The sequence below is a fragment of the Tenebrio molitor genome, chromosome 1 (assembly GCF_963966145.1).
Source record: "Tenebrio molitor chromosome 1, icTenMoli1.1, whole genome shotgun sequence".
NCBI lineage: Eukaryota > Metazoa > Arthropoda > Insecta > Coleoptera > Tenebrionidae > Tenebrio > Tenebrio molitor.
Window position 1 is genome coordinate 47,016,811 of NC_091046.1, and position 13,237 is coordinate 47,030,047.

Below are 13,237 nucleotides of genomic sequence, written 5' to 3' on the forward strand. Positions count from 1 at the left end.
GTTTAAGTGAAATAAAAAAACGTGTTTAATAAACAATCCTTCATTCAAAAAAAAGTAAATTTTTGTAACAATTAAGCAAGTCGTTTAGTGGCATCGATGACGCTCCGCGAAATGACAATCTTCTGTATCTGAGTGGTGCCTTCGTAAATCTGGTAGATCTTCGCGTCCCTCATCAGTTTTTCCACCGGGTACTCGCTGTTAAAGCCGGCCCCGCCAAAAACTTGTACAGCGTCGCTAGCACACTTATTAGCAACGTCACCAGCATAACATTTGGCAATAGATGCACTGTAACTATTTCTAATTCCGTTGTCGACCTCCCAGGCACCTTTCATCCAGGACAACCTCGCGGTCTCCACTCCGATGGCCATGTCAGCCAACATAAATGCGACGGCTTGGTGGTGAGCTATCGGAACTCCGAAAGTCTTGCGCTCGAGGGAGTATTTGGTGGCTTCATCCAGACATCTCTGAGCCAGGCCGGTGGCACCACAAGCAACCTAAAAAAACTTGTGAGCGAGACTTTAAACGTGAAATTTAACGTACAGGGGGTCGAGTTTTGTCGAATGCGCCCATAGCTATCTTGAATCCGGCTCCTTCGCCTAAAAGGACATTTTCTTTGGGAACTCGGACGTCCTCGAACGTTATTCCTCGAGTGTCTGAAGCTCTTTGTCCCATGTTCATTTCTTTCCTGCCGGGAGTCACTCCAGGTGTGTCTCTGTCGACGATGAAGCCGGTGAAAGCTTTAGCAGGTGAGCATTTTGGGTCCGGATTGGTACGTGCCAAGACAAAGTACCAGTTGGCCACTCCGCCGTTTGTGATCCACATTTTTTGGCCGTTGAGAATGTACTCATCTCCCTTTTTCTCGGCTTTGGTTTTGACGCCGTTGACATCGGAACCAGTGCCCGGTTCCGTAACACAATACGCCTAAAAACGAGTGTCAATAAATTCTGTTATATCGTAAATATCCCTGTTATTACAGAAACCAACGGTTCTTCGATCAGTCGCCCTAGATATTTCTTTTGCTGTTCTTTGGTACCGGCAATAATCACTGGAACTTGCTGTGGATTTTTTTTTTACAATTGCAAATTCCAGTTGATGTAATTAACTTACTCCCAAACTCGATGAGCCGAGAACCGTTCCTATTCCAGTGCAACCCCAAGCGAATTCTTCACCTACTAAACAAGCGTCGAAGACGCCTTGTTCCAAACCCCCTAAAAAAACATTCAGACATTCGGGTTAATTGGTAATTTTAAATAAGTACCGCAAAATTCTGGTATGTGGCTGTTCAACAATCCCAAAGACCAAGCCTTTTTTAAGATTTCTATTGGGTATTCACCCGTTTTGTCAAAGTGTGCAGCTACCGGTGCTATTTCTTCTCTTGTGAATTTTCGAGCGACTGCCTGAATTTCTTTCTGAGTGTCGTTCAGTTCTGTTCGAAAAACAAACACAAATTAAACGTGCAGTTATGAGCAGGAAGCATTTCTCACCGAAATTATACCCATTTTGGTAGGAAACTTTCTGCGCCGCTGATACCGAAAAGGAACGATTAATCAGTCGAGTTACTGTCGTTTTGGCAATCTGATTAAATATGGGATTACAATCAGTACAAATAAAGCTTCACACTCACCTTCTGCATGTTTTATTAATTATATTTTATTAGTATCGGTTAATGAATACGACAATTTGACCAAATATTTATAACTATCCTTTTGCGGACACAACTGCTCTTGACACAAACTAAGATAAGATAAAAAATTGTTGGACTTTGTAAATGGTAAATAAAAACATTTACGACACAACTTGACTTTTACCTATCTGTGATTACAGACACTTTTATTGCACTTCAAACAATTCAAACTCGTTTTTCAGTAGGTAGTTTAATGGGTCGAAAGTAAACGCGATACGTCGGCTGTTAAAGCGACCTCGATCGTTCTGACGACATGATAATATGATAACTGTAGTGTTTACAAACAGGTTTTCCTTAAAAACATTTAAAATTCACGGTTCCAAAACGAATGAGTAAAATTAATTTAATTAACAATGGTTAGGTATTTGTGTATCGAGGCCAAAAAGTGCATGTTTTTTGTCCACGTCTGAGTTTTCTGGCCGAAGCGCAGCTTGAGTTTGGCAACAAAACTAGGAATTTACTATTTGCAATACAATTACCTATTTACGTAATCATAATTCATATTTATGACAAGACAATTATCGGTTTTGTCGGTCTCGTTGTTAACTTACTAAACAGACAAAAAGATGGCGCCACGGTCGGCGTCCGAAAGAATTAATTTTTGTCGGCTTCCGAGTACATAAAATGGGTGCCTAAAAACCTATTATTATATCATCATAATCATTTATCAACTGACAAGAACACTTTTGTCCAACTGTTACATTTAATCATCATTTCACATCTTAGTTCTTTATTTACACAAATCAAAAAAATGTATAACTTATATCAGTAAAAGTAAGATTTGTGGGCAATTGTCAAATGAGACTTTTCAAACAGATCAGTATCTCCTAAACTGTTTCTTGAACTTTTCATAATGATAATCGTCTGTAGCCCGTTCATCCTTCTTACTTTTGGGCTTCTCAACTACTTCCTCAACTTTATTGTCCTGATCCAATTTACCTTTTTTTCTGGGAATTTCATTCTGCTCTATATTAACTAAAACACAAACACATAAATGTTACAGCTCAAAAAATGCAATCCCCACTTACATCTGTTATGTTGTACAAAGTTTACTGCCATGTTGGTAGGCACAAATGGTGAAGGACCATCCTTTTTGTTTTTTTTCTCCCACAGCAATCTCAATTTTGCCTCTTCTGTTGCCTCAATGTTTCTGATTTTTACTTCAATTCCCAAATCAACCTCAGGGATTCCATTCAGCATTTGATTTGACAACATTTCTTCTGATCTTTTGGTTGAAGATTCTCTCAAATGGTCAGGGACAGCATTTAAAGCTGCCTCCTCAGGGCTAGTATAAGAAGACTTGCTCCCATCTTGCACCACAGAACCTTCTATCTCTGTTTTGCGCTTCTTTTTTGACAACTCCTCTTCAATAAATTTCATCATTTCTTCATCTTCATCTCGTTTGTTGGTTTCAACAGAGAATTGAGTACCAATGCCTGCATCATAAGCATCATCGACCTGTTTCACTTTTCCACTTTTCAAAGCTTGCATGTTCACCATGCCCCCCAATTTTATTTTAAACGGGTCCTTCTAAAAATAGTGATGATGGTGCCACAAAATTAAAACAAAATCCCAAGTTTACAACTGTACTTACGGTAACGCATTCATCTTCACTGGTACCGAGAGCCAGACCTAAGACGTTAACTCCGTTGGGCCGTTTCCGCAAATTTTGTAATTCCTTCATCTCTTCCAGTTTTGAGCTGCATCAATGAAAACTTTGTGTAAAAGCAGCACAACACTAAAATATGTAAACAACATACCTAACCTCTCTAATATTGTCCTCATCGTCACTATTATCGGATAATTTACGCTGACGAAACTGTTTTCTTTTACTGCGATTAATAATTGGTAGTTTACTGTTTGTGGACGTTTCTGACTCGCTTTTTACAATGTTCTCACTTGACGTATCTTCAGTTGAAGACATTTTTAGATTGCAAAATTCGTCGCTCTTCAAATTTAAAATTATACACTCATATGATTGTAAAGGTGTGTTTAATTGTTAAAAATGTACCAATTACGCGTTTTAACATTGTTCTTCGACGTATTCTATCACTTTTTAAATGTTTTTATTTGTTTGACGTTTCTTCCCCTTCTGGGGATAATTCGTGTCTTTAGGTTGTCAGCCCACTCGCGCTTCTCTTCAAATTACAAATGTCAAAGAAAAATTGTAATAAATTTGTTCAAAAAATGGATCTCGAGGATACTCCGTGAGTATTTTAACGACGCTTTAACCGTATCCTTTACTAATATCGTAAATTACAATATTTTAGTCGTAATCTAATAGTGAGTACGTCAAGAGTGTATTCGGATGTATTTACAAGTAAACCGTCTTCCTATTTCGAGTACGACAGCTATAACCCACCCACTGACGACATAAACAATTACAGTTTGATCCGAAAGATAGGTCAAGGCAAATACAGTTTGGTCTTTGAAGGAGTGCACGATGTAAAGAACGATTCGATTGTGGTAAAAATGTTGAAACCTATCAAAAAGCCGAAAATCAAAAGAGAAATCAAAATATTAGAGCACCTGAAGAACGGTCCCAATATAATAAATTTATACGCAACAGTAACCGTCCCGTCCACAGGTCTGCACGCTCTCATTTTTGAATCCACATCGAACAACGAAGATTTCAAAGAAGTTTATCTGAAGTTGAACGACGCAGATATACGTTATTACATTTACGAAATACTCAAAGCCCTGGATTATTGTCACAGTAAAGGAATCATGCACAGAGACGTGAAGCCTCATAATATAATAATTGACAGGAAAAACCGTAAAATTCGTCTGATAGACTTCGGTCTGGCCGAATTCTACAGACCCGGAGAACGTTACAACGTAAGAGTGGCCTCGAGACACTACAAAGGTCCCGAATTGCTAGTCGAATACGGTTACTACGATTACTCTTTAGATTTATGGTCGTTAGGTTGCGTTTTTGCCGCGATGATCTTTCGAAAAGAACCCTTTTTTCAAGGTTTCGACAATCGGAACCAGTTGTACTGCATCGTTAAAGTTTTGGGAACGACGAAATTTTATAGTTATTTAAATAAATATAATATTACTTTAGAGAGTAGCTTACAAGAGACGCTAGGAATTCATTCGAAGAAACCCTGGCAAAGATTTGTCAATACGGAGAATGAGCATTTGGTAAATCACAGCGCTTTCGATTTCTTGGATTCGCTTCTTTGCTACGATCATCTGGAGAGATTTACAGCCCAGGAGGCACTCGGACATAAGTATTTTGTGCCTGTTAAGTGCTCTAATACCTTGCCGGTATTTGAAAAACTGAAAGTGTCAACGTCGGGACAAGTTATTTGATGTGCTTATCCAAATGTCGTTTACAATAAATTTTATTTCTATATAATTATTTAACAAGCATAGTTATTTCGTTTTTTATTATTAACATTAACAGGTATTACAATTTTGAGTTGTAAAAAAATAAAAAAGTGACGTACCCCTGGTGGGACTCGAACCCACAGTCCCCGGCTTAGGAGGCCGATGCCTTATCCATTAGGCCACAGGGGCTTTCATAATGCAGGAAAATTGTACACTAGATCTTAATCAACGAGTTAACAAACATTCTTCATAATTTTTATTTAATATTAATTAATTGATTAATTTAAAGAATTATTATCAAGTGTTACAGTTATATCTATAGGTATTTGATAAGGTAATACTGATAGAAAGATAACGATGATTAGTTTGACATGCTGCATTTTTGTAGTAACCTCAAAACGGCCCTTTTTGAGTTGTGTGCAATCCACGAGATTTTTTTTCGATTATCATCGATTATGTCAAAAGTCAATGTACTAGTTTACAAGGGCCGCATCTGTAAACGCATAGTTTCTTTGATACCTATTATTTAAATTTTTTTTGTTCGACACTGTCAGAATTTGAGAATTTTCTCCTGTGTGAACGGATTTTGATAAAATAATGTCACCAGTTGTCAAAACGAAACGTCAAGCAAATTTTAAAGATTTTTAAGCGATTTGGAGCTTTTAAGGGGCTCGTCGAACAAAAAAACATTGTATTCAACTCGTTCGTGTCAATTGGACTTTTTTGGCACTCGTGCCTTTAAAACGCTCGTTTCACTTGCATTTTAAATTGGTCCACTCGTGCCAAAAAACCCCAATTTACACACGAACTCGTCATCTGTTATCTACAAAAACTAGATAACTCATAAAGCTCTCAAACTTCCTAGAATATATTCATGTCATCCATATTTTATAACAAACTCAAACTACAGTTGTATAATACGTAGTACCTATATTAAAAAACAAGTTTCATAAAACCAGTCTTGAAGCACGAATTCAAGTTTAAAAAACGAGTGGCCTCGTCACGAGTTAGGTACTTTAAAGAATGAGTGCTTCAAGATCTTATGAAACGAGTTTTCTTATACTATTTTTTTGTAATTTGCCCTTTTTAAACAACAATTTTTACTTTAGTCGATTTAGGGATTTTTGTGGAGATTGGTAATATCTTAATTTTAAAAGTGAAAATTTGGTTTAGTCGCCTTTTGTTTTATTCAAATTCTGTCACAAAATACGAATATGGAAGATAATCAAGATAATCTTGCATGTACGCTTCCTGAAATACGTGAAGTTGCTAAAAATACGGTCAAATTTTTCCACTAGACACTTCCTGTTCTTGATACATTTTGTAATTGACATGCATGACAAGATAATTCCGTGGATTAGTGGCTATAATCACATCGCAGACGTTCGTTAATATGTCTATTAAACACTCAAAATGGAGGCAAATTACAAAAACTACTATTTTATAATTACCTACCTAATACCTGAAACTGGTTTACACTTTTTTAATCAAATTTTTCGTCAATACAGCAAAATAAAAAGATATGAGATAGGAGTAATAATTATGGCAGGATAGTGCAATTTTATCTAGAAGAATTTAAGGAACTTAAATTTATTCCATTGGACGAATTCCTATCCCTATTGAATGATAAGAACCTCGCGTGACGTGGACTAAATTGCATTCCTTCTCCCCAAAATCGTTTTTACCCTATGTTCTTCTTCTTATCAATATTATGTAATTATTTTAAAAATATGGACGGTTATGTACTACAAGTGAATGTTGAAATTAACACGATTTTACCTAGTCTCATCAAGAAGATGTAAATATAACCGCACGTAGGTATTATCAGATTGAAGTAACAGTCTTCAGAACGAGCCCTTCCAGGTTTCGTGCACGAATAATTTCCACTTAAAATTTTAATTAACAAGAATTCTAACGACTTGATGATATAACTGAGTCGATTTGCAATTATCCGCGAGAAGCGCTTGCGCGCGCCACCTTTTATAAGAGAAAATTCAAAGAATTTCTTGTTAGTGCTTTAAGGATGTTCCGTCCTTTAGCGATAAGCGCGATTGTACTAGTGTTTTTCAAAAGTTCCATTCAAATCAATCGCGATCAAATTTTCCACGCTCCTTTGAATGGCGACGGTTCGGTTTCCCTCAACTGGATTCTCGATTATTCCAAAAAAACCATAACTTTTGAAGTACACATTCCTTCGCTTTACGGTTGGTTTGCACTAGGATTTTCCGAACGCGGTCACTACTTTCCAGCCGACTATTGCTTGTTGTGGAAGGACCTGAAGAAGCGAACTCATTTCGATGACACTTGGAGCGACACCAGAAGCATCATCCACGTAGACAAAAAACAAGATTGCCAAAAATTCAGAATAAAACATGTTAAAAACGTTACAAAGTTTACTTTCGAGAGACAATTTGACACGTGCGATTTTGAAGACTATGTTATCAAGGAGGGGACCACGCATGTGGTCTGGTCCAGAGGTGCGGACCCCTTGTACAAACTTTCCGGTTTGAATATCACGTCCCCTGGAGATGATAAAGGAATGGTGCGGGTGCAGCTTCTTAAAAACACCAATACGATTCTGAAGCTACCCAGTTACGTCAACGTTTTGGATATTGTGGCAGACAAAGTGGAAATACCGTCGGAGGAAACCACGTACTGGTGTCACGTACATAAACTAAACCAGGAGTTTACCAACAAACACCATGTTTATAGGGTAGATATTGTGTTTTCGACCAAAAATATTCAATTAATTTGTTTGTTTTGCTAGTACGAAGCTCACATTTCTGATACTAGTGAGGGTTTGGTTCACCACATGGAGGTATTTCATTGCGAAGCGCCGCCCGACCAGGAGATTCCGCTTTATGTCGGAAAATGTTTCGCAAACGATCGGCCTGAAGAGACTCAAGTTTGCAAACGAGTTTTAGCCGCCTGGGCAATGGGGGCACCACCGTTCACCTACCCCGAGGTTAGTACACACTAAAAATGCATCGCAGCTGTGTCGATTACTTTTTGGTTGTTTTGCGGCAGGAAGCCGGTCTGCCTTTAGGGGGCGCGGACTTCAATCCTTACGTCATGTTAGAAGTTCACTACAACAACCCGGAGCTCAAATCCGGATTTGTGGACAGCTCCGGGATCAGATTCTACGTTTCCCCGAGATTGAAACAAATGGACGCCGGAGTTATCGAACTGGGACTAGAATATACAGACAAAATGGCCATTCCTCCAGGACAAGAGTCCTTTCAGTTGACCGGTTATTGCGTCAGCGAATGCACTGCAGTGGTAAACTATCAGGTGTACCACTACAAGTCCTTGTATCACTTTTTCGCAGAGTTTACCACCAGAAGGAATAACGATCTTCGGTTCCCAACTGCACACTCACCTTGCAGGTATTAAAGTTCACACGAGACACGTCAGAGATGGAATCGAGATGATGGAACTGAACAGAGACGACCATTATAGTACGCATTTTCAAGAAATTCGCAAGTTGAAGAAACCGGTCAAAGTTTTGCCAGTCAGTTGAGACCAATTCGAATTTTTATTAATGATTTTCTTTTATGACATTTTAGGGAGACGCCCTCATTACACAATGCGATTACAACACGGAAGAAAGAGAAAATGTAACGCTCGGAGGGTTTGCCATTACCGACGAGATGTGTGTAAATTACGTTCATTATTTTCCCGCTACTGATTTGGAAGTTTGTAAAAGCGCCATCAGTGACCAGGCTTTAAACAGTTACTTCAATTACATGAAACAGTGAGTGCGATTTTACTGTTTTACTTTGCTTTTAATTGCAATCCATTCCAGGTGGGAAAATCAAAATACTTCTTTTCGTCAAGGGATTTCGGACAACTACAAAGCTATCCGTTGGAACAAAATGCGGGTTCAGTTGCTTACGGATGTGTACAAAGAAGCCCCACTTAGCATGCAGTGCAACATGTCAAGCGGTGACAGGTTTCCGGGATATTGGGAGAACACCCCAGTGACTCCCGTCTTAAAACCTCTCCCGCCACCCCCTCGAACATGTTGAAAAATAACAAACCACGTAATAAAATGATTTATCATAAATAAATATCACACAAACATGTAACCCTAAGGACTGGCTTTGTTCTCCTTGCGCACCCGATTAGTCGTGACATTGACCACAATCTCGTAGTCAGGTTGCACCGTATGCCGCGTCTTCAGAATCGTCTTATCCGACAACTCGTCTTTCATTGCTTCTTGTTTCAGTGCGATCTCGATCGCGTCTTCCTCCGACAACTTGTCAAACTCACACTTCGCTATCTTCGCCACGCATATCTCGGATCCGTTCACCTGTCAATTTCACTCTATCAACGTCTTGTGTTATCAAATTGATGGAACAATACCTTACACACCAGGTCTAGATTGTAAACGGAATCGATCGTCGGCCATTTTTGTTCGAAAACGGACTTGTCCCAGGCGATTTCTCCCGAATGATTCAAACGATCGGGAGCAGAAACAAATCCGCTCCACAGTTCGGAAGCGAAATGCGGCGCCATCGGAGCCAGCAGAATAATCTGACTAGCTAGTGCTCTTTCGAATTGAAGACTTTTGGCGAAAATTGCTGGTGGCGCCTTCTACAACGGCAACAATTAAAGCTACCCCTCGAAACATTATTGTTAGCTTGAGTGCACGACCTGCTGCATTATAACCGACCTGTTCATTTCATTAAAAATGCGTTATGAAAATGTTTACGAGAAAGAGGTGATTTCCGCCGATGAGGTGCCACAAAACGGGCGCTTCGCGTTTAAATAATTATCATTGCACAATAAAACACTAAACACAAAAACAACGAACGAGAAGGAAAAGAGTTTTTTGACTTCAAATTCAAAATGTCATTTGAACAAGACAAATTCTTGGTGACAAAAACTTAAGATGAATAATATCCCCAAAAAACGCCCGCACACTAGCGCTCTGCGGGGATCACTCAAACTACACTTTTGGCCGATTATAATACAGCACGTCGTGCCTGAGTGTTTAAGAAATCGTACTCTAATACTGTTGGTGAGACCTTGTTGTTTCGAAATTGCTACGCTGTGTTGCTGAGACCCGCAATAGTTGAAGATCACACCTTTGACATAATAGTTCCTGGAGTCGAACATGTAATCTTCGTGTGCCTTGAACTGGTCCTCGGTAATGGCGGGAGGGGGATTGGTTCGGTGATTTATAAAATCACGAATAGTGATCCAGAGGCGTTTTTGCCAATTGATGATCCCAGGAAATGCTGGAATTTTGGTCAGAACAAGCTAAAATATCACTAGATACTCACTGTTGCTGTTCCAATTCCGGTGTGAAGTTGGCGCTACATCTGCCAAAATCAAAAGTCTGGTGGTATCACTGCCGTATTCTTGGAACATGTCGCCCGGATCGACACCGTTGCGTTTCGATTTACTCATTTTTTCCCAAGACATGACTACTTGTTCACCGGTAGACTTTACGACAGCTCTGTTCTTCTTCTTATCTTTAACAGATACAACATTGACACGATAAAAACATTTGGAATTGCATGTGCTAACCAACAACTTCGATCTCATTTTCTGGGACGTATCGACCGGTGCCTTTGACTCTGTAGCTCCTTCCCATGACCATTCCTTGCACTAGAAGTCTCTTGAAGGGTTCGCGTTCGGGAAGTAATCCTTGCGAATGCAAGAAATGACTGACAAATCTTGCATAATATAAATGCAAAACTGCGTGTTCTTTGCCCCCTATGTAGAGATCAACTGGCATCATCCTCTTTGCGTTAGCAACATCGAACATTTGGTGCGAGTCCTTTGGATTCAAATATCTCAGAAAATACCAAGAACTGTCGACAAACGTGTCCATCGTGTCGGTCTCGCGTTTGGCTGTCTGGTTGCATTTGGGGCAAATACAATCGATCCATTCGGACGCCTCTGATAAACAGGAACCGCCTTTTTGAAATACTTTCGTCAGTTTCGGTAACTCCACGGGAAGGTCTCTGACCGGTTGCGCTCCGCAGTTTCTGCAATGTACGATCGGAATCGGGGTGCCCCAAAACCTCTGACGAGAAATCAGCCAGTCTCTCAGCTTGGCACTGGACCAATATCCGCCAACTTTCAACTCTCTGGCCCGTTGGCAAATTTGATTTTGAAGAGCGAGGCGTTCTTCTTCGCTTATTTTAAACGATTTCTCGTACGGTATGTCGAATTTTTCGGCAAATTCGGCAGATTGAGGGCACGCATGTGGTATTCCTAAGAAGGAATCCGTCTGAGGTAAGAATTCAATTTCATCAGTTACGTAAACGGGAATTGTTTTTCCGTTGAGAGGGTGAAGCAGTTCCGCTTGTAATTTTTTTGTGCCTTCTTTTAACGCGACACCTTCATTTTCACTCAACATGTGCGAAGGATTGACCGCTACGAATTTCACAGAATTCAGGTATTCGGGTTTACATGTCCACAGTGTGAGAAAGTCTTGCTCCTCTCCCACTAGTCTGAAGTCAAAATTGACGCCGTTACATTCCCCAATCCAGTGTTTTTGTAATTTACAAACGTCCCTCCAGTCCTGCAAGACTGGATCGTCGAGTCCTTCTAATAAATCTTTCGCAAAATTCGTCGTTCTTATGAACCACTGTCTCAGGAGCTTTTTTTCGATTTTCGCCCCTGAACGCCAGGAGCAACCGTTTTCGTCGACTTGTTCGTCAGCCAAGACAGTTTGATCGACTGGGTCCCAATTGACTTTTGCTTTTTTTTGGTATACCAGACCTGAATCATACAATTTTAGAAATAATTCTTGAGTCCATCTGTAATATAAAGGGTCACAAGTGGCTAATTCTCGATCCCAGTCAAAACTGCAACCTAAACGTTCAAGTTGAGATTTCATGTGAGATATGTTACTCTCGGTCCAATCTTGCGGTGGGATTTTTCTTTCGATGGCTGCATTTTCCGCGGGTAAACCGAAAGCATCCCAACCGATTGGGTGTATAACCTAAAGCATTTTATTGCATTGCAGTCATGTTTAATTGAAATTTTGTCGATATTTACATTTTTTCCGTTCATTCTCTGAAAACGGGCGATAGTATCGCTGATCGTGTAAACCCTAACGTGTCCCATATGAAGTGATCCCGATGGATACGGAAACATTGATAAAACGTAATATTTATCACGAACATTATCCATCTCCTTAAATGTATCACATTTTAATTTATCCTTCCAGTGTTCTTCAATTTTATGTTTAATATCCGAGTCGATATCTTTATCCTGTAAGGCATTACACATAACCTCAAAATAACAAGAGCTGAATATGTTAACTTACCCACAAACCGAGACCCGAAACATGACGACACATGAATCCAAAACGCTTTTTCGCTCCGGTTTTCAAAAAAGTATTACAAACCGTAATCATCTTTCTTCTTCCAAAATTCGTACTTCAGGTCAGGTAAGTGAGGTTGGGTTTAGATTCAGATCATCCACAAGAAATAAATTTTCAACTAATAGCAAAATTATTGAGTTCGTGTTAATAACTTCATAAACTATGTTACTTCTCCATGTATTGAATAGAGTTTAACTGAATATTTATTTTTTAAATGAGGTTATGTTCATTTGAAGCAAGTCAAGTGTGATCCCTATAAATATTTTGATTTCATATAAATGTTCATCAAGTGAGCTGTGCATTTGTAAAAGCACCTTTAATTTAGTTACATTACAAAAGTCACATTTATGAAGGTCATGTCCAATAAATCTTTACTTGGTAAAAATACAAAGACAAAAACAAATAAGAAATACTTTAATTTAATCAGTAAAAAGACGTAACATTGCTTTTGAAATCAGCAATGTTAAAATGGACAAAAACTAAAAAATTAGTCAAACCGGGTTCGCGCAGAGCAAGCAACTTTGAAAGTTAAAGTCACTAGCTTTAGCTTTACTACCAACAGAAAATCAGATTTTCATGGCTTGCTTAGATGCACATTTATATGAAATTGAGTATAGCTATTTTTTAATAATTGCCAGTGGTGAAAAATTTGGTTAAAAATCTATCTGTTTTGGGGGGCCTTTTGGTCTACTTTATTAAAAAAGAAATGAGAAAGGTGTACCTAACCCATAACGACTCTTAATATTTAGGTAGGTACTCGGTATACTCTTTTTTATTGAAGCGCCAGCGATATCATAAATGTAATAACTAATAACCCTAATAAGTAATAACCATGTGGTATTTGACAAAAATAAATTAAAAATGGGAAATCA

General features: G+C 39.0%; 5 protein-coding genes and 1 non-coding gene across 9 annotated transcripts; 2 read left to right on the forward strand and 4 right to left on the reverse strand.

Moving 5' to 3' along the window:
- Positions 1-24: 24 nt before the first annotated feature.
- On the reverse strand, positions 25-1,956 carry LOC138139916 (medium-chain specific acyl-CoA dehydrogenase, mitochondrial-like). Of its 2 annotated transcripts, XM_069060515.1 has the most exons (8): positions 1,809-1,956; positions 1,625-1,734; positions 1,485-1,575; positions 1,259-1,426; positions 1,108-1,208; positions 975-1,055; positions 541-921; positions 25-494 (listed from the first exon to the last, which is right to left on the reverse strand). In XM_069060515.1, exons 2-8 carry the CDS (start codon positions 1,631-1,633, stop codon positions 72-74), a joined length of 1,254 nt encoding a protein of 417 aa, XP_068916616.1. In that variant the 5' UTR covers positions 1,634-1,734; positions 1,809-1,956; the 3' UTR covers positions 25-71. The 2 variants fall into 2 exon arrangements, with proteins under 2 accessions (XP_068916616.1, XP_068916608.1); XM_069060507.1 differs by having other exon boundaries at positions 1,625-1,948.
- Positions 1,957-2,397: 441 nt separating this feature from the next.
- On the reverse strand, positions 2,398-3,783 carry LOC138139942 (splicing factor C9orf78 homolog). 2 transcript variants are annotated; one of them, XM_069060564.1, is made up of 4 exons: positions 3,445-3,783; positions 3,279-3,384; positions 2,713-3,211; positions 2,398-2,659 (listed from the first exon to the last, which is right to left on the reverse strand). In XM_069060564.1, exons 1-4 carry the CDS (start codon positions 3,606-3,608, stop codon positions 2,502-2,504), a joined length of 927 nt encoding a protein of 308 aa, XP_068916665.1. In that variant the 5' UTR covers positions 3,609-3,783; the 3' UTR covers positions 2,398-2,501. The 2 variants fall into 2 exon arrangements, with proteins under 2 accessions (XP_068916665.1, XP_068916655.1); XM_069060554.1 differs by having other exon boundaries at positions 2,713-3,214; positions 3,445-3,780.
- On the forward strand, positions 3,753-5,064 carry LOC138139936 (casein kinase II subunit alpha-like). Its single transcript, XM_069060542.1, has 2 exons — positions 3,753-3,891; positions 3,955-5,064. The coding sequence occupies exons 1-2, from the start codon at positions 3,836-3,838 to the stop codon at positions 5,000-5,002; spliced, it is 1,104 nt and encodes a 367-aa protein (XP_068916643.1). The 5' UTR covers positions 3,753-3,835; the 3' UTR covers positions 5,003-5,064.
- A 72-nt stretch (positions 5,065-5,136) lies between these two features.
- TRNAR-CCU (transfer RNA arginine (anticodon CCU)) lies at positions 5,137-5,209 on the reverse strand. Its single transcript has one exon. It is a non-coding gene; the product is annotated as a tRNA-Arg (tRNA).
- A 793-nt stretch (positions 5,210-6,002) lies between these two features.
- Tbh (Tyramine beta hydroxylase) lies at positions 6,003-9,114 on the forward strand. Its single transcript, XM_069060496.1, has 6 exons — positions 6,003-7,733; positions 7,788-7,985; positions 8,048-8,299; positions 8,349-8,531; positions 8,587-8,774; positions 8,826-9,114. Exons 1-6 carry the CDS (start codon positions 7,044-7,046, stop codon positions 9,046-9,048), a joined length of 1,734 nt encoding a protein of 577 aa, XP_068916597.1. The 5' UTR covers positions 6,003-7,043; the 3' UTR covers positions 9,049-9,114.
- On the reverse strand, positions 9,064-12,589 carry LeuRS-m (Leucyl-tRNA synthetase, mitochondrial). 2 transcript variants are annotated; one of them, XM_069060476.1, is made up of 7 exons: positions 12,309-12,589; positions 12,038-12,253; positions 10,556-11,981; positions 10,309-10,500; positions 10,031-10,263; positions 9,386-9,616; positions 9,064-9,332 (listed from the first exon to the last, which is right to left on the reverse strand). In XM_069060476.1, the coding sequence occupies exons 1-7, from the start codon at positions 12,396-12,398 to the stop codon at positions 9,111-9,113; spliced, it is 2,610 nt and encodes an 869-aa protein (XP_068916577.1). In that variant the 5' UTR covers positions 12,399-12,589; the 3' UTR covers positions 9,064-9,110. The 2 variants fall into 2 exon arrangements, with proteins under 2 accessions (XP_068916577.1, XP_068916585.1); XM_069060484.1 differs by lacking the exon at positions 9,064-9,332 and having other exon boundaries at positions 9,420-9,616; positions 10,051-10,263.
- Positions 12,590-13,237: the final 648 nt, after the last annotated feature.